Source organism: Pristiophorus japonicus, chromosome 7, assembly GCF_044704955.1.
Source record: "Pristiophorus japonicus isolate sPriJap1 chromosome 7, sPriJap1.hap1, whole genome shotgun sequence".
NCBI lineage: Eukaryota > Metazoa > Chordata > Chondrichthyes > Pristiophoridae > Pristiophorus > Pristiophorus japonicus.
Genome location: NC_091983.1, coordinates 217,131,462 through 217,159,235, shown reverse-complemented (window position 1 = coordinate 217,159,235; position 27,774 = coordinate 217,131,462). Strand labels below are relative to the sequence as shown.

At 44.2% G+C, this 27,774-nt stretch overlaps 1 protein-coding gene across 1 annotated transcript in view; it reads right to left on the bottom strand.

The window, feature by feature from the left end:
* LOC139266938 (coiled-coil domain-containing protein 177-like) overlaps window positions 1-27,774 on the bottom strand; it is a 68,295-nt gene that overhangs the window by 14,006 nt on the left and 26,515 nt on the right. Inside the window, exon 2 of the mRNA XM_070884572.1 lies at window positions 13,265-13,844. Within this exon, the coding sequence (XP_070740673.1) occupies window positions 13,265-13,844 (580 nt within the window). The remainder of the gene's footprint in view (window positions 1-13,264; window positions 13,845-27,774) is intronic.

Genomic DNA, 27,774 nt, shown 5'->3' with positions numbered 1-27,774 from the left:
ACAAGATTCTCATGGGATGGGACAGGTTAGATGCGGGTAGATTGTTCCCGATGTTGGGGAAGTCCAGAACCAGGGGAACACAGTCTTAGGATAAGGGGTAGGCCATTTAGGACTGATATGAGGAGAAACTTCTTCACTCAGAGAGTTGTTAACCTGTGGAGTTCCCTGCCGCAGAGAGTTGTTGATGCCAGTTCATTGGATATGGCCCTTACGGCTAAGGGGATCAAGGGGTATGGAGAGAAAGCAGAAAAGGGGTACTGAGGTCGAATGATCAGCCATGATCTTATCAAATGGTGGTGCAGGCTCGAAGGGCCTACTCCTGCACCTATTTTCTATGTTTCTATAGGGAAGTCTACACAAATTCCAATCTCTTGCCCTGACATCTGACTAAATATCTATAACTATTGTTTTTTTTTAAAAAAAATACCTGCCTTCTAAACAATCCTACATCAACATAACTCCAAAGGAAGGCAAAATATCGGTCCCTCCTTTTCAATTAGCAGACATATTTTTTATTATACTTGGAAACCATAAGAAATTCAATTATCTTTTCATATCAATAATTAAATATAACTTCAACTACCGAGATCAGATGTTCCTTCACAAGATTACAATTCTTTAAAGTTCATACTGCAACAACTTTAAAGGGACAATCAAAACTTTAATTAAACATTTTTCTCAAAATCCAGTTTAACTAAAAAAAAATCTGTAGAGGATTCTCAATATTGAAGTATTTAATTTAATGTCACATCTTTTTGCAGGACTGCGTTATTCTATTTTCCACTGCCCCTAGATGCATGGTCCTCCATCTTGTGGTGTGGTTGAGAATCACCAAAAGCTGAATCAATAAGAGCTGGTATGTTGAAACACAATAATTCAAAACCCTCAGGGCTGCAATCAAATGCTTCATTAGATTACCTATGATTAAAACTCAGATTTATCTTTTAATCGGATTATGCACTTTGGAGTATGTGCTTGGCACTAAGTGCCATGTATACAAGCCCCAGAGGCCACACACAAGCAAAGAGAATGAGGAAAAGAATATTCTTTTACTTATAATAGTGAATATTTTCAGGCCAAGTGTAACACAAGTCATGTGCAGTGCCAGCCAATAGCACATGTTTGTGAAGTTGGAAGCGGAATACATCAGTCACTGTTAGTTCCATTAAGTGAGAGTACACAAGTTTACAAGACAAGTCTAGGCATTTGACAAGGTGCCACATAAAAGGTTACTGCTTAAGATAAAAGTTCACAGAGTTGGGGGTAATATATTAGCATGGATAGAGGATTGGCTGACTAACAGAGAACAGAGAGTCAGGATAAATGGTTCATTCTCTGGTTATCAACCAGTAACTAGTGGGGTGTCGTAGGGATCAGTGCTGGGACCCCAACTATTTCCAATCTATATTAACGACTTGGAAGAAGAGACCGAGTGTAATGTAGCCAAGACGATACAAAGATGGGAGAAAAAGCAATGTGTGAGGAGGACACAAAAAAATCTGCAAAAGGTCATAGACAGACTAAGTGAGTGGGCAAAGATTTGGTAAATGGAGTATAATGTTGGAAAGTGTGAGGTCATGCACTTTGGCAGAAAAAAAATCAAAGATAAGTTATTATTTAAATGGAGAAAGATTGCAAAGTGCTGCAGTACAGCGGGACCTGGGGGTACTTGTGCATGAAACACAAATGGATAGTATGCAGCTGCAGCAAGTGATCAGGAAGGCCAATGGTATCTTGGCCTTTATGCAAAGGGGATGGAGTATAAAAGCAGGGAAGTCTTACTACAGCTATATAAGGTATTGGTGAGGCCACACCTGGAATACTGCATGCAGTTTTGGTTTCCATATTTACAAAAGGAGTTCAGAGAAGGTTCACTATATTGATTCCGGGGATGAGGGGGTTGACTTATGAGGAAAGGTTGAGTAGGTTGGGAACTACTCATTGGAATTCAGAAGAATGAGAGGTGATCTTATAGAAACGTATAAGATTATAAAATGAGAGGTGATCTTATAGAAACATATAAGATTATGAGGGGGCTTCACAAGGTGGATGTAGAGAGGAGGTTTCCACTGATGGGGGAGATTAGAACTAGAGGGCACGATCTTCAAATAAGGGGCCGCTCATTTAAAACAGAGATGAGGAGAAATTTCTTCTCTGAGGGTTGTAAATTTGTGGAATTTGCTGCCTCAGAGAGCTATGGAAATTTAAGACAGAAATAGACAGTTTCTTAAACGATAAATGGATAAGGGGTTATGGGGAGCGGGTAGGGAAGTGGACCCAAGTCCATGATCAGATCAGCCATGATCTTATTTCGAGGGGCCATATGGCCTACTCCTGCTCCTCTTTCTTATGTTCTTATGTTATGTAGATGAGGGAAGCCATTTAACCCATCCAGCTCGTCCTATCACAGAAACCTATAATTCCCCTCCCCAATAACAGCATCCAGCAGCCTCTTTAAATTTGTGTCCACTACCCTACCCAGAAGACCATACCAAGTAATAATTCCTGTGTAAAATGCTTTCTGGTCTTGCATTTTCCTAAGTTCATAGCCAACTTCCCTTTTCCCATAGCCAGGCTTTAACTTCAATTAAAAACAATATTCCAGTTATATCATTTGAAATAAAACAGAAAACGCGTCAGCCAGCATCTGTGGAGTGGGAAAGGTCAGACTCAGAACCCCACTTGATAGAGAATTCAAGCTCTGCAGCCTGGCTGCAGTTTTGAAAGAACACAGTCCACATTGCATTAAGTCATCAGTCAACTTGACATTTTAGGACCTTGGGTAGCGAGCCAATTAAAGGTTAAAAGACTATCAATTGAGCCAATAAGGTCAAAGGCGGCGAGTTCTTTTCTGTAAATTGAACCAGGTATAAGTACAGCTATTTTGGCCATGTGGTCTCAGAAGGACAAAGGCCTGGCTTAAAGCCAGAAGCTTGTTGCTGCTGCCAGAATAAAGTTACATTAAAACTACAATCGGAGTTCGTATTTCATTGGAAATTAAGAGATCTAACAATTTTGGCGTCACGAACACGATCGCTGAGGAAAGAAACTAAATTTTGGACATCGGACCTACATACTGAGGTAAGGACTCCTCTTTATAAAAGTCCTCGGTCAAAAGTCTCTCCTTCTACGCGATTCTGAAAGCCTCCGGTTTGCGAACCCTCCGGTTGGTAGTCGGCTCGAGATCCCATAGACGTCTAACTTCGGCGGAGTGTTAGTTAATTAATCACCGACCCACTGATCGGCGGGAAAGCCTACGACTCGAGACCCCAGTAAAGAAATCAGTATTATGGCAGCAGGAGATAAGAGCAAAGAATTGCCTACAACTGTTAAAGGCGGGCGGGCACCATCTGAGGTTTCGATAGATGAAATCCTCCAACAGTTGAAAGAATACATAGAGCAACAATTCAACTTATCTAAAACCAGTATTAAGATCGAACAAAAGTACGGAAACTCCAAACGACATTGGTCCTTGGACGAGATTAAAAGGGTCTGGGGAAAAACGACCCGTATGAAAAATAAAGAACTAGATGGTCCCTAGCCGTTATGGGACAGATCCGAAAGCGGAATGAAATTATAATGCGTTCCCAACATGATCGATAACTGACCAGTACAAAGGATCAATTGCAAGCTGTTTGTGCACAGCTGCAACAGAAAAGATTTGAACTTGAACAGTCGGAAGCGGAAGTTAAAGATCTTAAAGGTAAAATTAAAGAATGGAAAAAATCATTAGGTCAAGAGACAGTAATAGGAAAAGGAAAATGTATCGGTCAATTCCCAGGGCACCCATGTTTGGATAAATTAAAAGTGCAAACCCGAAGACACGACCGAGGAATAGATACGGATTCTGAATCCTCTGACGATACAGAGTCGGAGGTTGACGAATTAGGAGTGCGCTTTGCCCCGTTTAAAAAAAGACGAGTTGTAGTCTAATCAGAAGAGACTGCGGATGAGGGCGGAACCAAAAAAACGAGGAAAAGGGTTATGCAGAATACTTAGTTCATGATCCGGCAGACCCAGAGAAAATTGATAAATGATCCAAGGAATTGTCCAATTCAAAGAAAGGGGGAGTGAAAACGTGGGACCAATTGGACCGCTTAAGAAATATATATCAACTTCATCCCTGGGACGGAGTGCAAATTTTGACCATAATGGTGCCAAAAACACAGGGAAGAAAATTGCACGACAAGGTAGAAGCAGCTTTGGGGCAGGATGAGCAAGAATTAAACGCAGGATGGGAGGCGATTAAACACTGGCTGCAAGCCTTCAGTCCAGCTAAGACAAACTGGGGAAAAATTGCAGCCTGCCAACAGAAAGGAACAGAGGAGATCCTGGAGTATGACGAGCGGTTTAGATGCACGTGGCTAGAACATTCGGGTATGAATAATACGGATGAGGAAATGGATGAACAAGTGTTTGGACCCCTGAAAGCAGCTTTCGTGGCAGGTCTAAAGCCAGAACTGTCCAAAATGCTTAAGGTAGTGTTACCGGACTGGGAAGGTAGAGGAACTACCTTTACAGCATTGGTGGATCGATGCAACCAATTAGATCGGGACATGGGAGCTAAAGTCCGAGTTGTACAGACTATGGGATGGAAATCCCAGGATTCCGATAAACAGTTATTAGGAAAATTACCCGGAAAATGTCATTATTGTGGGAAAGAAGGTCACTGGGCCAAGACGTGCAGGGCAAAACAGCAAGGTCATGGCCAGGGAAGAGGACGCAGCCAGGGATACAATTCAGCCAACAAACCAGGCTTCTCACAAGATAACGACCTCATAGAAGCATTTAAGTGACTGACAATACAACAACAGAAGGAGTTACTTGGGATAGCAATAAACGATTAGAGTCCAGCCTGGCCCCCCTCCTCGCACTAATACAACAAAGGGGAGGTGGGCTATATATAACTGTGAGGGTGGGCAATAAGGATGTGGACTGTCTTTTAGACACAGGGGCTGAATTAACATGCTTACCCCTACAATATGGAGACTTTTTGCCGTTGGATGGTAGGGCACGTACAGCCTATGGAGTTGGGGGCCATAAAATGGAAATTAAAAGGTCAACACCGGTACTTATAGGGCTGGGTCCACATGAACTAACCACGCCGGTCTGGATAGGCCCAGTACATCAACCCCTTTTGGGAATGGACGTTCTAATCCAAGTAGATTCATCGTTGCATTTCGAGGATGGTCGGGTGACATGGTCAATTAAAACTTTGAAGAAAGAAGAATTGAAGGAACACCCGATATGGGCTAAAGATAAGAACGATTGTGGCCTACTCCAGATGGAGCCTGCGTCATTTACCGGGACCAAGCCTCCATGCACTAAACAGTATCCCATCAGTCCAACTGCCATCGCGGGAATCTTACCGGTTATTCAGCAATTGGAGAAACAAGGGGTGCTTATTAAAACGCATCGCTCCTCCAATAGCCCCGTGTACAGAAATCTAATGAGACTTGGCGTTTGACTGTCGATTATAGGAAAGCTAACCAGTGTATTGATCAAAAAGCTCCCTTAGTCGCAGATCCCTCCACCATTTTTAATGCCCTCAAACCGGAACATAAATATTTCTCGGTTATAGATATGGCCAACGGATTTTGGTCGGTGCCTCTGGCACCAGAGGTTTGACAGTGGTTTGCTTTCACTGTCCAAGGACAACAGTATACTTGGACCTGGTCACCGCAGGGTTTCCACAACAGCCCTACGGTATTCCAAATGGCTTTACAAAGCTATTTGCGAGAATTACCTCCCCTGTCATCCACAGTCATCCAATATGTAGACGATATCCTGCTAGCTTCAAACACGGAAGAACAGCATAAACAAGATTTATGAGCTTTGCTGGACCACCTTTGGCTGAAAGGACATAAAGCCAGCATCGACAAAGCACAAATATCCCAAGAGAGGTTGTATACCTGGGACAAAAGATTTCACAAGGAAAGAGAGAACTTACCCAGGATAGAACTGCAGCCATTCGGGCTGCTAAAAAACCCACCACTATTCAGGAACTAAGGTCTTTTTTGGGATTGTGTAACTAACAGAAATTGGATTGACTCCTTCACACAGCTTGCTCAGCCACTGAATGATATCTTAAAGGGGAAACGTGCCTCTAAAGAAGCCATCACCCTCACTAAGGAACAGCAAGAGGCCTTCCTGAGTTTGAAAAAGGCTTTGTGTTCGGTCTGGGAATCCCTGACAGTGGTAAGCCATTTACCCTGTTTGTCCATGAGAAAGAAGGATATATGACAGCTATACTGACACAAGAACATGGGGATCGGCAAAGACCTATTGGCTATTATTCGGCAAAACTGGATGCGGTAGTCCTCGGATGGGGAAGTTGCCTAAGGGCCATGGAAGCTACATGTCGAGCGGTAATGATCACTGCGGGTCTAGTCCTCGACCAAAAGCTGATTGTCAAGTGACCCACATCATACATACTTTGCTGTCTATGAATAAGAACATAAGAACATAAGAATTAGGAACAGGAGTAGGCCATCTAGCCCCTCGAGCCTGCTCCGCCATTCAATAAGATCATGGCTGATCTGGTCGTGGACTCAGCTCCACTTACCCGCCCACTCCCCGTAACCCTTAATTCCCTTATTGGTTAAAAATCTATCTATCTTTGACTTGAAAACATTCAATGAGCCAGCCTCAACTGCTTCCTTGGGCAGACAATTCCACAGATTCACAATCCTCTGGGAGAAGAAATTCTTTCTCAACTCGGTTTTAAATTGGCTCCTCCGTATTTTGAGGCTGTGCCCCCTAGTTCTAGTCTCCCCCACCAATGGAAACAACCTCTCTGCCTCTATCTTGTCTATCCCTTTCATGATTTTAAATGTTTCAATAAGATCACCCCTCATCCTTCTGAACTCCAAGGAGTAAAGACCCAGTCTACTCAATCTATCATCATAAGGTAACCCCTCATTTCTTGAATCAGCCTAGTGAATCGTCTCTGTACCCCTTCCAAAGCTAGTATATCCTTCCTTAAGTAAGGTGACCAAAACTGCACGCAGTACTCCAGGTGCGGCCTTACCAATACCTTATACAGTTGCAGCAACACCTCCCTGCTTTTGTACTCCATCCCTTTCGCAATGAAGGCCAACATTCCATTTGCCTTCCTGATTACCTGCTGCACCTGCAAACTAACCTTTTGGGATTCATGCACAAGAACCCCCAGGTCCCTCTGCACCACAGCATGTTGTAATTTCTCCCCATTCAAATAATATTCCCTTTTACTGTTTTTTTTTCCCCCAAGGTGGATGACCTCACACTTTCCGACATTGTATTCCATCTGCCAAACATTAGCCCATTCGCTTAACCTATCCAAATCTCCTTGCAGCCTCTCTGAGTCCTCTACACAACCCGCTTTCCCACTAATCTGAGTGTCATCTGCAAATTTTGTTGCACTACACTCTGTCCCCTCCTCCAGGTCATCTATGTATATTGTAAACAGTTGTGGTCCCAGCACTGATCCCTGTGGCACACCACTAACCACTGATTTCCAACCGGAAAAGGACCCATTTATCCCAACTCTCTGCTTTCTGTTAGCCAGCCAATTCTCTATCCATGCTAATACATTTCCTCTGACTCCGCGTACCTTTATCTTCTGCAGTAACCTTTTGTGTGGCACTTTATCGAATGCCTTTTGGAAATCTAAATACACCACATCCATTGGTACACCTCTATCCACCATGCTCGTTATATCCTCAAAGAATTCCAGTAGGTTAGTTAAACATGATTTCCCTTTCATGAATCCATGCTGTGTCTGCTTGATTGCACTATTCCTATCCAGATGTCCCGCTATTTCTTCCTTAATGATAGTTTCAAGCATTTTCCCCACTACAGATATTAAACTAACCGGCCTATAGTTACCTGCCTTTTGCCTGCCCCCTTTTTTAAATAGAGGCGTTACATTAGCTGCTCTCCAATCCGCTGGTACCTCCCCAGAGTCCAGAGAATTTTGGTAGATTATAACAAATGCATCTGCTATAACTTCCGCCATCTCTTTTAATACCGTGGGATGCATTTCATCAGGACCAGGGGACTTGTCTACCTTCAGTCCCATTAGTCTGTCCAGCACTACCTCCCTAGTGATAGTGATCATCTCAAGGTCCTCCCTTCCCACATTCCTATGACCAGCAATTTTTGGCATGGTTTTTGTGTCTTCCACTGTGAAGACGGAAGCAAAATAATTGTTTAAGGTCTCAGCCATTTCCACATTTCCCATTATTAAATCCCCCTTTTCATCTTCTAAGGGACCAACATTTACTTTAGTCACTCTTTTCCGTTTTATATATCTGTAAAAGCTTTTACTATCTGTTTTTATGTTTTGCGCAAGTTTACCTTCGTAATCTATCTTCCCTTTCTTTATTGCTTTTTTAGTCATTCTTTGCTGTTGCTTAAAATCTTCCCAATCCTCTAGTTTCCCACTAACCTTGGCCACCTTATACGCATTGGTCTTTGATTTGATACTTTCCTTTATTTCCTTGGTTATCCACGGCTGGTTATCTCTTCTCTTGCCGCCCTTCTTTTTCACTGGAATATATTTTTGTTGCGCATTATGAATAGAATGTCTCAGGTGACGGCAGTTAGATGGACCCGCTGGACAGCAGTTTTGGAAGCTCCTAATCTCCATATCGTCCGGGCCAGCCCGGTTAATCCCACAACTATGCTCCCGATGTCAGAATCGAGGGAGCAAGAGGGGGGAGAATGTGAAGAGCATGACTGCATGGAGATTTTAAAAGAAACAGAAGAAGCAGCCTTAGCAGCAGAGGAGCCTCTGCACAACCCAGACCTCATCCTGTTTACGGATGGTTCCTCCTTTGTTGACAATGGTACCAGAAAAGCAGGATGGGCAGTTACAACCTTATATGAGGTAGTGGCAAAAGGCTGTTTACCCTCAGGAACGTCAGCACAACAGGCCGAGTTACGGGCCCTGTCAGAAGCATGTCGAATAGCAGAAGACCAGGCAGCTAATGTCTACACAGATTCGTGTTATGCTTTTGGAGTCGCTCACGACTTTGGTCTGTTATGGCGGAAAAGGGGATTCCTCACTGCTGCTGGTACACCTATCCGAAATGGAAAAGAAGTCCGAGACTTACTAGAGGCCATACAATTACCTCAGGAAATGTCCATCCTGAAGTGTAAGGGCCATACCAAGGAAAATATCACAGAAGCACAGGGAAATGTCCTAGTCGACCAGGCAGCTAAAGATGCCGCCTCACAGGACGTTCGCCCAGAAGAACCATCACAGATGTGCAGATTGAAAGCACTCAGGACTCTGACACGAGACCTTCAAACAATGCAAGGCGAGTGCTCCCGAGAGGGAAAATGGACATGGATTGAGGCAGGAATTAAGCTATGTGAAGATGGTGTCTGGAGACAAAGAGTTACCAACAAGCCAGTCGTGCCACAAGCGCTTATGCCTTTTTTAGCCCAACAGATCCATGCGTGGGGACACTTGGCCTCAAAACAGATGACGGCACGGTTCCAGAAAAGCTGGTGGGGTCAGGGATTTAAAAAATAACATGCCCAGCTGGTAGCAGACCGCTGTGTGGTCTGCCAGAAAAATAATTCTGGACCCATCACGGTAATGTCCCAACTGAGGACCCCTGCCCCTGTCGGACCATTCCAGCATCTGCAGGTTGATTATATATCTCTTCCTTCATGCCAAGGATACACTAACATTCTTGTCATGGTCGACAGATTCTCTAGATGGGTAGAAGCTGTCCCAACTAAAAGAGCCACAGCCAATCATACTGCAAAGGTCTTGTGTAAGGATTATATTCCCCGATGGGGAGTCCCGAGTAGCATTGACTCAGATCAGGGAACACACTTCACAGGTGCTGTCTGCTAAGAAGTCTGTAGGTTACTGAACATTACGTGGGATTTACACTGTCCTTATCATCCACAATCATCAGGACAAATAGAGCGAATGAATCGAACTCTGAAACAACGGCTTGCCAAATATCACCAAGAAGGAACACCATGGCCCCAGGCACTACCAATAGTGCTATGTAGCATTAGGGCAACCCCAAACAGAACTACAAGTCTATGCCCATTTGAAATTATAACAGGAAGACGCATGTCGCTGCCAGGAACTATCGATTTACGGAAAGCTGATGTTCACTTAATGAGTGACACTTTGTTATCATACTGTCAGAACCTAACCAATGCTATTAGTTCTGTTTCCCGACAGGTATCGGCAGCTTAGGGTAATCTACCCGAAGGAAGACACGAAATCATCCCGGGAGTCTGGGTGTATGTGAAAAAGTTGCATAAAGAACCTTTGGGTGCCAAGTGGGAGGGATCTTACAATTACTTTTTGCCAAAATGTATAAATTTACTGTATTACTGATTGTAGGTCTTCTAGGCATTTGACTACTTCTTACTTGCCGACCCTCTGCACCAAAGGGAAATAGTAGGGTACCAAGGGAATTACATGTAAATACCTTTTTATATAGGTCATACATTTATGCCAAACAAGGTAACATTTCTAGTTGTTGGGTGTGTGCGCATATTCCTATTCACTCAAAGGGAGGGATTCCCTTGAGGCCAGTTTCCTTGAATATCTCAGAAATGGCTGAGTGGATAATGAATCAAAGCAAAACAGGCAATGCGTTTCAGGATACGGAAAACTGGGCACGTAAATGGAAGTCAGCAGGTTACAATCTGACTACCTTTGAAGGGGGATACCAACCGTGCTACAATAATTCCAAACGGCCCCCATTTTTTGTTATCACTAATACAACGGGAATAGGAAGACTGGGGGAAATCGGTCTGTCTGATTAGAAACATCAAAGGAGGCCAAAATATGGGTATAGTAACTGCTCCCGGAATTATAATATAATCAAGCCACGGAACCGTCCAAACTGGGCCGATGTGGGAATTTTTAACGTAACGGGGATTCTGAATAAAAAAGATGGAAAAGCCTTATCAGGCCCCGGGGTGTTGCTGACAAAGAAACAGCTAACATTCATTGCATATAATGGCACTTATTGGGTGTGTGGCCACAAGGCCTACCCTTGGCTGCCCCAGAATTGGACGGGATCCTGCTTTTTAGCCTAAATTGTGCCATATATGTATCATATAAAGTCGGAACATTTACACCATCCTAAGAGAGCTATCACAGAAACAGAGAGGTTCTTTGCCATTCTGATCCCCAGGTATGGGAACGCCAGACTGGCAAGGGAATCCATTAACATGGCATCCGTTGTGGAACGGGTAGCCAATGATACCTCAGAGGCCCTAGTTAAAATCAATGCAGAAATGGTAGCAATCCGCACAGTAGCCCTACAGAATAGACTGGCCCTTGATTACACCCTGGTTGAAAAGGGAGGTACTTGCGCCCTACTCGGAACTTAGTGTTGCACACATATCCCAGATAGCTCCGAAGAAATTATCCACTTAGCGGAGCATATCCAAAAGGAGGTAGAAAAACTTAAGCAACCCCCATCATTCACTTTGTGGAGGAGCCACTGAATGGCTAGGTTCAATAGGAACTTCATTGGTGGAAGGTTTAATTCTATTTGTTGTAATTGTTTTACTTTTATATTATTGTTTGTTTATGTTGATTAAATGTTGTTGCAACCAGGCGGCTGCAGCTGCTGTACCGCAGGTGAGACACCTTGCAGGTCCCAGCGGATTGTCTGTGCGTGGCACAGGAGTATGTTATGCTTAAGGGAAGGTTGTTTACTGGTTGAATTAAGATATTGATTTGGATTAAATTGGAATAAGGTTAATTAACCTATTAAAACCAGACTTCCATTGCGGCCACGATGGAACTCGGGTTGGTGTAAATTTGTGTGGAAGTTACTAGTCCGGACATGTGGCAAAACACATCAACAAATTTTAGAAGGAAACTCTATTAACATGTATGAAATTATTTTGTAGACTGTTTAACCAGTGATAGCTGATGTTTTATGATTCAGTTTGTGAAAGAATCAATGGGGGGATTAATAGAGAATTCAAGCTCTGCAGCCTGGCTGCAGTTTTGAAAGAACACAGACCACATTGCATTAAGTCATCAATCAACTTGACATTTTAGGACCTTGGGTAGCGAGCCAATTAAAGGTTAAAAGACTATCAATTGAGCCAATAAGGTCAAAGAAGGCGAGTTCTTTTCTGTAAATTGAACCAGGTATAAGTACAGCCATTTTGGCCATGTGGTCTCAGAAGGACAAAGGCCTGGCTTAAAGCCAAGAGCTTGTTGCTGCTGCCAAAATAAAGTTACATTAAAACGACAATCGGAGTTCGCATTTCATTGGAAATTAAGAGATCTAACACCACTCATTTTTGTCCTTTCAAGGCTGATGAGTCTGAGTTTTTCCAAGTCTTTTCTCATAACTCAGGCCTTTGTCTGAATGATTCACCACCCCACTCCGTTTCTGATTTGGGCACCACCCCACTCAGTTCCTGATCTGGGCAATGTCAAGCAAGGCGACCCGAATGTAAATTGGCATCTCCTGGATTGAAGATGATTGGGGAAAAAAAAAAATCAGATCTTCAGATTTCCCAATTGGTGCTGAATTTGAGGATAGTTTTCCAGTGCAGTCTGGAAGCCAAGACTGTCTGAATTCATTTCACTTAAAAACTTTAACAGATATTAAAAAGAAAACTTTCATAATTCCATTCAACTGGTCAGCACTTTGAAACCAAAACTGGTCGGCATTGAACTGATACAGGACAGTTGCATTGTCACTAAGATACGAGTAAAGTGTAACGATGATTGTCTGAAATTTTCAGGTACCTTGGAATTTTGTTTTCAATAGAATTTCGGTAGCGTGCAAAATTGTGTCATAGTGTCTATGAACTGTCCTTCAAAACTTGGGTTGTGCCTGGAGAGTGTATTTTAAGCTATATACCACCAAGGTCAAGTACTATTGGTTACAAGTCTCTCACTGGGGATGGTAAATGGGGAAGGGTGGAGTAATGCGAGGTGATGAATTGAAAATAGGGCAAATTATTTGACATGGTGTAATGTCTCATGATTTTCTACATTCGCTGTGTGTGGAACTTGTTGCCCAAGAAACAGAATTTTGCATAAGGAATCCTTATGCAAATTAGAGTTTCTGAGTAGGTCAGTGGTAATAAATGACCTAATTAAGAGCATCCCAGAAGAATCTCACTGGCATACACTGAAGCAGCTTATGTATTTTTCCTACACTGCATTGGTACCTGTAGGCTAAACTGGCCTCATGATAAAAGCACAATCCCTTCTGACTCCATCACTAAATTCTAAAAAGAAAATCATGTTTAATGTGGTCACCTGCCAATACTCTTGATTAAGCCTTGCTGCCTTTCAGTCTCATTCTTCATTTGTGCTAATCTTTCTGTCCTCTTCAGTTTATCCCAGAACTGCTGGGCTTTGAGGCGTTGTTCCAGCCTCTCCTGTTCTTCCTGATGTTTGACCAGCATTAATGCTGCAATCTTCCGATCACGTTCAGGAATGATCACATTGGTTTCCCTTCGGATCTCACTGACCAGCTTGTCCAGTTTCCTTGCTGTGGCAGGAGACTGCCTTAGATCACCAAGACTGGTGTTCTTCCGAAAATACCCACTCACACTGGTGGTCTTTGAATCGTTCCTCTGCTGCTGTGCAGATGCCCGCAAGCCCACTGGTCTTTTACTTTCTTCTCTTGAAATAGCCCAACGAGATGGCGTGTTCTTGTCGTCTGATAGAGGAGCTTTTGAAGAACTTTGGCCTTCATGGAGAGCATCCAGAACATGACTGTTGGGAAAACCAGATTCATTTGTAGATTTCGGATTAGCAAATTTCACAAAGGTTGGTTTGGGTGTTCTTCTGGCCTTTTCTTCCTCTATGATGCGCTGTCTCTCTTCTCTGCACTCTGTAAATTTAACGGTAAATTAAGTTAGCATCAACTAGGAGCAGATATACAAAAATCAGCCAGCAGCCACCTACTGCAACAATAGTTGAGCATGTCAAAAACATGTAACCCAGGGCTCATGATCAAAACAATTCTTGTCCCATCCATGGGAAAAATAATCTCTCACTTAATTGATCCTGGGGAGAGCAAAAAAGAACTTTCACAATAACACCTTTCACAACCTTAGGGTGTCCCAAATCGCTTTATAGCCAATGAAGTACTTTTGAAGTGTAGTCACTATTGTTATATAGGAAAATGCAGCAGTCAATTTATGTATAGCAAGGTCCCATGAACAGTAATGAAATAAATGATCAGATCCATCTGTTTTAATGATATTGGCCAGGACACCAGGGAGAACATCTCTGTCTTCTTTGAATAGTGCCATGCTATTGTTTACATCCACCAGTGAGGGCAGATGAGACTATGATTTAACCCTGCAGCTGAAAGACGGCACCTCCTACACTGCATCACCCTCCTCAGAACTGCACTGAAGTGTCAGCCTAGATTATGTGGAGTGGGATTGGAACTTACGACTTTCTGACTCAGAGGAGAGAATGTTACCAACTGAGCCAAGGCTGACACTTTAAAGTACAAAACAAAGCAGGAAAAACTAGTTTTTTTTCTAGTCAGGTCTGATTCTTCTACCAAGCAGGGAAGATTTTTGTATTAAATTTCATATGATAACTTAAATAGGATTTTACAAAATAGTCTTGTAACTGAGAAAGTTCCCTTTATCTCCATTCGGGAAGTTGCCAAATAAGAGACAGCTAGCCATTGTAGTTGGCTCTTCTATCTGTACTCCTAAATGGATTAGATGAAAGTATGCTTAGTGGCTGAACAATTTTTTAAAATAATAATATATGTAAGTTCACTGACTGGAGGAAGCATAGCACAGAAGGAGGCAATTCGACCTATCGTGTCTGTGCCGGCCGGCCCTTTGGTAGAGTTATCCAATTAGTCCCAGCGCTCATAGCCCTGTAAGTGTTTTCTCCTTAATGTATTTATCCAGTTCCCTTTGAACGTTACTATTGAATGCACTTCCACCACCCTTTCACGCAGTGCATTCCACATCACAACTGCTGTGGAAAAAAATGTTCCCTCATGTCACTTCTGTTTCTTTTGCTAATGACTTTAAATCTGTGTCCTCTGTTTACTGACCCTTCTGCCAGTGGAAACAGTTTCTCCCCTTTTACTCTATCAAAACCAGTCATGATTTTGAAAACCTCTATCAAATCTCCTGGGAGGGAATTCCAGAGATTGACAGCTGAAGGCACGGCCACCAATGGTGGAACGATTAAAATTGGAGGAGCACAGAGATCTCGGAGAACGTAGGGAGGGGCGAGGCCATGGAGGGATTTGAAAACCAAGGATGAGCATTTTAAAATTGAGGCATTGCCAGACAGGGAGCCAATGTAGGTCAGCAAGCACGAGGTGATGGATGAATGGGACTTGGTGAGAGTTAGGATATGGGTGGCGCAGTTTTGGATGAGCTCCAGTATGGTATGGTATGATAGCTGGTTATGTTACGACTAGTAATCCAGAGGCCTAGACTAATGATCTGGAGACACAAGTTCAGATCCCACCAAGGCAGTTGGGGAATTTAAATTCAGATCATGGGAATAACTGGAATAAAAAAGCTAATATCAGAAAGGGTGAGCGTGAAACTACTGGATTATTGTAAAAGCCAATCTGTTTTATTAATGTCCTTTAGGGAGGAAATCTGCCATCCTGACCTGGCCTAAATGTGACTGCAGACCTACAACAATGTGGTTGACTCTTAACTGCCCTCTGAAATGGTCTCGCAAGCCACTTAGTTGTACCAAAGCGCTACAAAGAAGTATATTAAGAATAAAACTGGACGGACCCTCGATCTAAGCAGACCCAGCCCAAACGACCCTGCAATGTCCTAGTCACGAACATCTGGGGACGTGTGCCAAAATTGGAGCGCTTCCCACAGACGAGTCAAGCAACAGCCTGACATAGCCACAGAATCATACCTTTCAGCTTCATCACCATCTCTGGGTATGTCCTGTTCCACCGGCAGGACAGACCCACCAGAGGTGGCGGCACAGTTGTATACAGTTGGGAGGGAATGGTCCTAGGCGTCCTCAACATTGACTCTGGACCCCATGAAGTCTCATGGCATCAGGTTAAACATGGGCAAGGAAACCTCCTGCTGATTACCATCTATTGCCCTCCCGCAGCTTAGAAATAAGAACTTCTCCATGTTGAACACCACTTGGAAGAAGCACTGACGGTAGCAAGGACACAGAACGCACTCTGGGTGGGGAACTTAAATGTCCATCACCAAGACTAGTTCAGTACCACCACTACTGACCAAGCTGGCGGAGTCCTAAACGACATTGCTGCCAGACTGATCCTGCAGCAGGCTGTGAGATAACCAATGAGGGAAAAACGTACTTGACCTAGTCCTCACCAATATACCTATTGCAGATGCATCTGTCCATGTCAGTATTGGTAGGAAGGACCACCACACAGTGTGGCAATGAAGTCCCATCTTCACACTGAGGACAATCCATCATGTTGTGTGGCACTACCATTATGCTAAACGGGATAGATTCAGAACAGATCTAGCAGCTCAAAATTAGGCATCCATGAGGTATTGTGGGCCATCAGCAGCAGAATTGTATTCCACCACAATCTATAACCTCATGCCTGGCACATCCCTCACCCTACCATTACTATCAAACTAGGGGACCAAGCCTAGTTCAATAAGTGTACAAGAACTTGCCAGGAGCAGCAACAAGCATACCTAAAAATGAGGTGCCAACCTGGTGAAGCTAGAACACAGGACTACATGCACGCTATGCAGTAGAAGCAGCATGCTATAGACAGAGCTAAGTGATCCCACAACCAACGGATCAGATCAAAGCTCTGCAGTCCGCTCCCTTCCAGTCATAAATGGTGGTGGAGAATTAAACAACTAATCAGAGGAGGAGGATCCATGAACATCTCCATCTTCAACAATCGCCCAGCACGCGAGTGGAAAAGACAAGGATGAAGCATTTACAACCATCGTCAGCCAGAAGTGGCAAGTGGAAGATCCATCTCGGCTTCATCCTGAGGTCCCCACCATCACAGATACCAGTCTTCAGCCAATTCAATTCACTCCATGTGATATCAAGAACCAGCTGAGTGCGCTGGATACAGCAAAGGTTATCGACCCGACAAAATCCCAACTGTAGTGCTGAAGACTTGTGCTCCAGAACTAAACACACTTCTAGCCAAGCTGTTCCAGGACAGCTACAACACTGGCCCCTCTCTGATAAAGTAGAAAATTGCCCAGGCATGTTCTGTCCACAAAAAGCAGGACAAATCCAATCTGGCCCCATCAGTCTACTCTCAATCAGCAGCAAAGTGATTGAAGGTGTCCTCGACAGTCCTCTGCAGTTACTCACCAATAACCTTCTCACCGATACTCAGTTTGGGTTCCACCAGGACCACTCAGCTCCAGACCTCATTACAGCCTTTGTCCAAAAATGGACACAAGAGCTGAATTCTAAAGGTGATGAGAGAGTGACTGCCCTTGAAATCAAGGCAACATTTGACCGAATGTGGCATCAAGGAGCCTTAGTAAAATTGAAGTCAATGAGGATCGGGGGAAAACTTTTCACTGGCTGGAGTCATACCTAGACCAGTTAGCCTGACATCAGTAGTAGGGAAAATGTTGGAGTCTATTATAAAGGATAGGATAACGTCACACTTAGATAATATCAACGGGATTAAACAAAGTCAACATGGATTTATGAAAGGAAAATCATGTTTGACAAACATACTGGAGTTTTTTGAAGTTGTAACTGATAAAGTAGATCAGAGAGAACCAGTGGATGTAGTGTATTTGGATTTTCAGAAGGCCTTTGATAAAGTTCCACAGAAGAGGTTAGTGTTCAAAATTAAAGCACATAGGATTGGGGGGCGGGGGGAAAGAGAGCGAGAGAGAGAGAGAGAGAGAGAGAGAGAGAGAGAGAGAGAGAGAGAGAATGTTATATCTCCAAGTTTGCCGTCCAAGGCGATTTAGATCGGTTGAGTGAGTAGGCAAACACATGGCAGATGCAGTATAATGTGGATAAATGTGAAGTTATCCACTTTGGTAGGAAAAACAAAAGGACAAAGTATTACTTAAATGGTGATGGCTTGGGAAGTGTCGATGTAAAGGGACCTGGGTGTCCTTGTACACCAGTCATTGAAAGCAAACATGCAGGTGCAGCAAGCAGTTAGGAAGGCAAATGGTATGTTGGCCTTCATTGCAAGAGAATTTGAGTACAGGAGCAAAGATGTCTTACTACAGTTATACAGAGCCTTGTTGAGACCGCACCTGGGAGTATTATGTGCAGTTTTGGTCTCCTTACCCAAGAAAGGATATACTTGCCATAGAGGGAGTGCAGCAAAGATTCACCAGACTGATTCCTGGGACGGCAGGACTGTCCTACGTGGAGACATTGGGTTGACTAGGCCTGTATTCACTAGAATGATAGGGGATCTCATTGAAATGTATAAAATTGTGACTGGGTTGATGGACTGGATGCGGGGAGGATGTTTCCCCTGGCTGGGAAGTCTAGAACAAGGGGTCACAGTCTCAGGATAAGGGGTAGAAAATTTAGGACCGAGATGAAGAGAAATTTTTTCACTCAGAGGGTGGTGAACCTGTGGAATTCTCTACCACAGAAGGCTGTGGAGGCCAAGTCACTGAATATATTTAAGAGGGAGATAGATAGATTTCTAGAAACAAAAGGCATCAAGGGGTATGGGGAAAAAGCGGGAACATGGTGTTGATATAGAGGATCAGCTATGATCATATTGAATGGCGGTGCAGACACGAAGGGCCGAATGGCCTACTACTGCTCCTATGTTTCTATGTAAAGGAATGTGGTTGTTGGAAGCCAATGAATTCAGCCGCAGGACATCGCTGCAGAAGTTCCTCAGGGAAGTGTCCTAGGCCAAACTATCTTCAGCTGTTTCATCAATGACCATCTCTTCATCATAAGGTCAGAAGTGGTGATGTTTGCATTGTGTTCAGTCCCATTCACAATTTCTCAGATAATGAAACGGTCCTCGTCAGCTGCAGCAAGACCAAGCCAACATCCAGGCCTTTGGCTGACAAGTACCAGGCAATGACCATCTCCAACAAGAGAGTCTAACCATCTCCTTTTGACAGTTAATGGCATTACCATCACCATATCCATCACCATCAACATCCTGGGGGCAGTCATCATTGACCAGACACTTACTGGACCAGCCACATAAATACTGTGACTACAAGAGCAGGTCAAAGGCTGAGTATTCTGCAGTGAGTTACTCAGCTAACTCCCCAAAGGCTTTCCACCACCTACAAGGCACAAGTAAAGAGTGTGATGAAATACTGTCCATTTTCTTGGATGAGTGCAACTCCAAAAACATTCAAGAAGTTCGACACCATCCAGGATAAAGCAGCCTGCCCCATCCACACTCCCTCCATCACAGGCATACAGTGGCTGCAGTGGGTACCATCTACAAGATGTACTACTGTAATTCACCAAGGTTTCTTCGACAGAATCTCCCAAATCTGCAACCTGGAAGGACTCCCTACCTCACAGCACTGTGGGATTACCTTCAGCACACTGTCTGCAGTGGTTCAAAGTGGCAATTCACCACTACCTTCTCAAGAGCAATAAGGAATGGGCAATAAATGCTGGCCTTGCCAGTGACATACACACTCTGTGAATCAATACATTTTAAAAAAAGGATTTTTTTTTAAAGTTACAGCAACTTTGGATGGTACTGCCATGACAAAATTCCTGTGTACACATCAATATGCAGCAGTCAGGCAGTTCAATATATTCAATAGAGCACTTTCACAATATCAGCTGTAGCCAATTAAATCTAAAGTTTCCTTCCCACTTCGTTCCAGCTAACCTATACAAATCTATTATTTGAAATCTTCACAGCCTGGCTGCAAAGGTCCCCCAACTACTCTAATCCTTATAACCTGGATGTAACCATCTCTGGCATTACACTCGTTTCCAACCGGATATTAATGACCAATGCTCCTTGGTCGTTAACAGCTTGATTTTTATCATCCTGCTTTATAGTGATGCATCATTAGCTAGAAGTACTTGTGCTCCTTACCAGCCAGGCTGTGATGATCACCTGCTTTCTGATATTTCTCTTCCTGGCTGCATACAGTGACTTGCAACCTCCAAACTTTCCTGGCCTTGCTGTCACTATCAAGAAAGTGAAAAAGAAAAAGAAAGGTATGACAAGGAAAGCCATGTGAAAAGAAACAACAAATACACAGAAAGCAGCACGACAAAAGAGAAAATGAAAAACAAACCAACGGTAGGCGATCAAGACGGAGGAATGAGTCCTGATATTTGAATCTTATTCTAGTACCACCATGATTGATAAAGCAGAAAGATGGAATATGAAAGGATGAATATATAGGTTAATGCAAGATGGAGGAATCAATCTTTCCATCTATATATACACATTTGTTAAACTGCTATTCAGACCATACTGTTTTACAAGACAAGCTGTAAATATGGACTGACTCCGGACACATCAACATGGTGACAGCTGTGTCTACTGTATTTTCATTTTGAACCACTTCAACAGCACTTTGTGATCTAGACTGCATCACAAAAATAAATACATCATAACTTTAGTACATCCAAAATGTAATCTTAAGTAATTGCTATATACAAGTTTTACTGCATATTCTGCTCCACAAATAGCATATTGTATCTTAATAAAGGCATATGATGCACAAATTATATTACATCCTATTAAAAGGGTACAACACAAATAATTGACATTATGCCCTGCTGGGGATACAGCACAAATAAAAAATATTGGATATCCGACAAATTACAGCACAGGAGGATGCCACTCAGTCCACTGATTTTTGTGCAGTGCCAACTTTTCAACTGAAGCTATCTACTCCAATTCAATTTATGTCTCGTATTGTGTCAGGGAGCAAGGTAAAAAATCTAAAGTGACATCAGCACAAGGGAAGAAGCCGATTGGCGAGTAGCTCATGACAGGTTTTTTTTTAAGTCATGAGTTTATTTCTGTTAAGTTAGTTAATAGTTTATTTAGAGGCATGGTAGGACACCACAGTCCCATGGAAGGCACATCTTGGGGCATGTGGGAACCCCAGGATGCTTCCCAAGTCCAGGACAACCATATGTGCAGGAAGTGTCCAAAGTCCTTGAACGTGTTGACGCCTCCCAAATCCATGCCCATCTTTCCTGTAACTCCATGTTTGAATCCCTTCAATCCGGTTTCCGCACCTGCCACAGTACCGAAATGGCTCTCAAAGTCACAAATGACATCCTTTGTGACTGTGACAAAGGCAAACTATCCCTCCCCATCCTTCTTGACTGGCCTGCAGCCTTTAATACAGTTGACCACTCCATTCTCCAACACCTCTCCACCGATCAAGCTGGGTGGGACTGGACTTGCCTGGTTCCATTCTTATCTATCTAATCGTAGCCAGAGAATCATCTGCAACGGTTTATCTTCCTGCCCCCGCATTGTTACCTCTGGTATCCCCCAAGGATCTATCCTTGGTTCTCTTCTATTTCTCATCTACATGTTGCCCTTTGGCGACATCATCCGGAAACACAGCGTCAGTTTCCATACATATGCTGATGACATCCTACTCTACCTCACTACCACTTCTTTCAACCTCTCCACAGTCTCTAAATTATCAGGCTGCTTGTCGAACATCCAGTTCTGGACGAGCAGAAAATTTCTCCCATTGAAGACTGAAGCCATTGTTTTTGGTCCCCGCCACAAACTCCGTTCCCTAGTCACTGACTCCATCCCTCTCCGCAACTTCTGTCTGAGGCTAAACCACTGTTTGCAACCTTGGTGTCACATTTGCCCTGGAAATGAGCTTTCGAACACATATCCACAGCATAACTAAGACCACTTATTTCCATCTCCGTCCTTGCCTCAGCTCATCCGCTGCTGAAGCCCTCATCCAAGCCTTTGTTACCACTAAACTTGACTATTCCAACGCACTCCTGGCTGGCCTCCCACATTCTACCCTATATAAACTCGAGGTGATCCAAAACTCGCCTGCCCGTGTTCTAACTCGCACCAAGTCCCGCTCACACATCGCCCCCCTGTGCTCTCTGACCTGCATTGGCTTCTGGTTAAGCAACGCCTCGAATTCAAAATTCTCATCCTTGTTTTTAATTCCCTCCATGGCATCGCCTCTCCCTATCTCTGTAATCTCCTCCAGCCCCACAACCCCCGAGATGTCTGCGCTCCTCTAATTCTGCCCTCGAGACATGAATTGGCTAGAATAGACTGCAAAGGGTTGACGGCAGATAGCCAATGACTTACATTTAAAGATCACATGGATGAACTTCAACAATTGTACATCCCTGTCTGGAGTAATAATAAGACGGGGAAGGTGGCTCAACCGTGGCTAACAAGGGAAATTCATATCATAGGCAGTCCCTCGGAATCAAGGAGGCCTTGCTTCCACTCCCAAAGTGAGATCTTTGATGGCTGAACAGTCTGATACGAGAGCCACAAACCCTGTTACAGGTGGTACCGACATTCGTTGAGGGAAGGGTTCGGTGGGGCTGGTTTGCCGCGCGCTCCTTCCGCTGCCTGCGCTTGGCCTCTTCATGCTCTTTGCGTTGAGACTCGAAGAGCTCAAGGCTCTCAGAGATGGACTTTCTCCACCTCGGGCGATCTGCGGCCAGGGTCTCCCAGGTGTCAGTGGTGATGTTGCACTTTACCAGGGAGGCTTTGAGGGTGTCCTTATAACGTTTCCGCTGTCCTCCTTTGGTTCGTTGACCATGAAGGAGCTCCGCATAAAGCATTTTCTTAGGAAGTCTCGTATCTGTCATGTGTACTATGTGGCCTGCACAGCGAAGCTGATCGAGTGTGGTCAGTGCTTCAATACTGGGGATGTTAGCCTGGTCGAGGACACTGATGTTGGTGCGCCTGTCCTCCCAGGGCATTAGCAGGATCTTGCAGAGACATCGTTGGCGATATATCTCCAGCGACTTGAGGAGCCTTTTATACATCTTCCATGCCTCAGATCCATACAGGAGGGCGGGTATTACTACAGCCCTGTAGACCATGAGTTTGGTGGTAGATTTGAGGGCCTGGTCATCAAACACTCTTTTCCTCAGATGGCCGAAGGCTGCGCTGGCACACTGGAGGCGATACTAAATCTCCGCATTAATTCTGCCTTTATTGATAAAAGGCCCCCGGTATATGGGAAATGGTCCACGTTGTCCAGGGCTGCGCCGTGGATCTTGATGATTGAAGGGCAGTGCTGTGCGGCACTAAGGGAAATTAAGGATAATGTTAAATCCAAGGAAGAGGCATATAAATTGGCCAGAAAAAACAGCAAACCAGAGGACTGGGAGAAATTTAGAATTCAGCAGAGGAGTACAAAGAGTTTAATTAGGAGGGGAAAATGTAGTATGAGAAGAAGCTTGCAGGGAACATAAAAACTGACTGCAAAAGCTTCTAAAGATATATGAAGAGAAATAGATTAGTGAAGACAAACGTAGGTTCCTTGCAGTCAGAATCAGGTGACTTTATAATGGGGAACAAAGAAATGGCAGACCAATTGAACAATTACTTTGGTTCTGTCTTCATGGAGGAAGACACAAATAACCTTCCGGAAATACTAGGATACCGAGGGTCGAGTGAGAAGGAGGAACTGAAGGAAATCATTATTAGTCAGGAAATTATGTTAGGGAAATTGATGGGATGGAAGGCCGATAAATCCCTAGGGCCTGATCGTCTGCATCCCAGAGCACTTAAAGAAGTGGCCCTAGAAATAGTGGATGCATTGGTGATCATTTTCCAACAGTCTATCGCCTCTGGATCAGTTTCTATGGACTGGAGGGTAGCTAATATAACACCACTTTTTAAAAAAAGGAGGGAGAGCGAAAATAGGGAATTATAGGCCGGTTAGCCTGACATCAGTAGTGGGGAAAATGTTGGAGTCAATTATTAAAGATGAAATAGCAGCACATTTGGAAAGCAGTGACAGGATCGGTCCAAGTCAGCATGGATTTATGAAAGGGAAATCATGCTTGACAAATCTTCTGGAATTTTTTGAGGATGTAACTAGTAGAGTGGACAAGGGAGAACCAGTGGATGTGGTGTATTTGGATTTTCAAAAGGCTTTTGACAAGGTCCCACACAAGAGATTGGTGTGCAAAATTAAAGCAAATGGTATTGGGGGTAATGTATTGACGTGGATAGAGAACTGGTTGGCAGATAGGAAGCAGAGAGTCGCGATAAACGGGTCCTTTTCCAAATGGCAGGCAGTGACTAGTGGGGTGCCACAGGGCTCAGTGCTGGGACCCCAGCTCTTTACAATATACATCAATGATTTAGATGAAGGAATTGAGTGCAATATCTCCAAGTTTGCAGATGACACTAAGCTGGGTGGCGGTGTGAGCTGTGATGAGGATGCTAAGAGGCTGCAGGGTGACTTGGATAGGTTAGGTGAGTGGGCAAATGCATGGCAGATGCAGTATAATGTGGATAAATGTGAGGTTATCCACTTTGTTGGCAAGAACAGGAAGGCAGATTATTATCTGAATGGTGACTGATTAAGAAAAAGGGAGGTGCAATGAGATCTGGGTGTCATGGTTCATCAGTCATTGAAAGTTGGCATGCAGGTACAGCAGGCCGTGAAGAAGGCAAATGGCATGTTGTCCTTCATACCGAGAGGATTTGAGTATAGGAGCAGGGAGGTCTTACTGCAGCTGCGCAGGGTCTTGGCGAGGCCTCAGCTGGAATAGTGTGTTCAGTTTTGGTCTCCTAATCTGAGGAAGGACGTTCTTGCTATTGAGGGAGTGCAGCGAAGGTTCACCAGACTGATTCCTGGGATGGCAGGATTGACATATGAGGAGAGACTGGATCAACTGGGCCTGTATTCATTGGAATTTAGAAGAATGAGAGGGGATCTCATAGAAGCATATAAAATTCTGACGGGACTGGACAGGTTAGATGCAGGAAGAATGTTCCCGATGTTGGGGAAGTCCAGAACCAGGGGTCACAGTCTAAGGATAAGGGGTAAGCCATTTAGGACCGAGATGATGAGAAACTTCTTCACTCAGAGTTGTTAACCTCTGGAATTCTCTACTGCAGAGAGTTGTTGTTGCCAGTTCATTGGATATATTCAAGAGGGAGTTAGATATGGCCCTTACGGCTAAAGAGATCAAGGGGTATGGAGAAAAAGCAGGAAAGGAGTACTGAGGTGAATGATCAGCCATGATCTTATTGAATGGTGGTGCAGGCTCGAAGGGCTAAATGGCCTACTCCTGCACCTATTTTCTATGTTTATGATTATAAATCACTCAACCATTGGTGACCGTGTCTTTTCTAGCCTAGGCCACAAGCTCTGGAACTCCCTGCCTGAACCTCTCCACCTCTCTTTCTTCCTTCAAGACACTTCTTAAAACCTACTTCTGTGTGCTAATTTCTACTTATATGGCTCAGTGTCAAAGTTTTGATCTCATAATACTCATGTGAAGCATTGGGATGTTTCACTACATTAAGGCACTATATAAATAAAAGTTGTTGTTGTTCAGTCATCAGCTGGAGGAGCTCAAGCTCCAGGTTTGAGAGCTTGAGCAGCAGCTGGTGTCACTGCAGTGTATCCATGAGGCTGAGAGCTATGTGGATAGCACATTCCAGGAAGTGGTCACCCCGCTTCGCAAGAGTGTGCAGGCAGAGTGGGAATGAGTGACTGTCAGACAGACAAGGAGGACCAGGCAGCTACTTCAGGAGTGCCCCAAGTGCATTTCACTCTCTAACGTCAGTACTGAATAGTGGCGAGGGCGATGGTTCCTCTGGGGAGTACAGCCAGAGCCAAGTCCACAGCACCACGGTGGCTCAGCTGTACAGGGTAGGTTGAGGACGGGGGTGTAGAGGACGAAGATCAGGACAACAATAGTGATAGGAAATTCGATAGTTAGGGAAACAGATAGACATTTCTGCAGCTGCAGACCTGATTCCAGGATGGTATGTTGCCTCCCTGGTGCCGGGGTCAATGTCACTGAGCGTCTGCAGAACATTCTGCGGGGGGGGGGGGGGGGGGGGGTTGGCGATCAGCCAGAGGTCGTGGTCTATATCTGTATCAACGACATAAGTAAAAAGAGGGATGAGGTCCTGCATGCAGATTTGAGAGAGCTAGGAAAGACATTAAAATGCAGGACCTGCAAAGGTTATAATCTCCAGATTGCTCACGGTGCCACGAGCTAGACTATATAAATTGGAGGATAGAGCAGATTAATGCATGGCTGGAGAGATGGTGTAGGAGGGAGGGCTTCAGATTCTTGGGAATTTGGGGGTAGATGGGACCTGTACAGGCCGGATGGGTTGCACCTCAACAGAGCCGGGATTAATATCCTCACAGGGGTGGGGCGGGGCGTTGCTAGAGCTGTTGGGGAGGGTTTAAACTAATTTGGTAGGGCAATGGGCACCAGGATGTAGTATTGTAAAAGGAGCAAGAAGGTGCATAGGTGCAGGAGTAGGCCATTCGGCCCTTCGAGCCTGCATCACCATTCAATATGATCATGGTGATCATTCACCTCAGTATCCCTTTCCTGCTTTCTCTCCATACCCCTTGATCCTTTTAGCCGTAAGGGCCATATCTAACTCTCTCTTGAATATATCTTTGAATATATCTAACGAACTAGCAACAACTCTGCGGAAGAGAATTCCACAGGTTAACAACTCCCTGAGTGAAGAAGTTTCTCCTCATCTCGGTCCTCAATGGCTTACCCCTTATCCTTAGACTGTGACCCCAGGTTCTGGACTTCCCCAATATCGGGAACATTCTTCCTGCATCTAACCTGTCCAGTCCCGTCAGAATTTTATATGCTTCTATGAGATCCCCTCTCATTCTTCTAAATTCCAATTAATACAGGCCCAGTCGATCCAGTCTCTCCTCATAGGTCAGTCCTGCCATCCCGGGAATCAGTCTGGTGATCCTTCGCTGCACTCCCTCAATAGCAACAATGTCTTTCTTCAGATTAGGAGACCAAAACGGATCACAATATTCCAGGTGAGGACTCACAAAAGGCCCTGTACAAATGCAGTAAGACCTCCCTGCTCCTATACTCAAATCCCCTAGCTATGAAGGCCAACATGCCATTGCCTTCTTCACAGCTTGCTGCACCTGCATGCCAATCTTTAATGACTGATATACCATGACAACCACGTTTTGTTGCACCTCCCCTTTTCCTAATCTGTCACAATTCAGATAATATTCTGCCTACGTGTTTTTGCCACCAAAGTGGATAACCTCATATTTATCTACATTATACTGCATCTGCCATGCATTTGCCCATTCACCTAACATGTCAAAGTCACCCTGCAGCCTCTTAGCACCCTCCTCACAGCTCACACGCAACCCAGCTTAGTGTCATCTGCAAACTTGGGGATATTACATTCAATTCCTTCATCTAAATCATTGATGTATATTGTAAAGAGCTGGGGTCCCAGCACTGAGCCCTGCGGCACCCCACTAGTCACTGCCTGCCATTCTGAAAAGGATCCCTTTATCCCGACTCTCTGCTTCCTGTCTGCCAACCAGTTCTCTATCCACGTCAATACAGTATCTCAATACCATGTGCTTTAATTTTGCACACTAATCTCTTATGTGGGACCTTGTCAACTACAAAGTCCAACTACACCATATCCACTGGTTCTCCCTTGTCCACTCTACCAGTTACATCCTTAAAAAATTCCAGAAGATTTGTCAAGCATGATTTCCCTTTCATAAATCTATGCTGACTTGGACCGATCCTGTCACTGCTTTCCAAATGTGCTGCTATTTCATCTTTAATAATTGATTCCGACATTTTCCCCACTACTGATGTCAGGCTAAATTCCC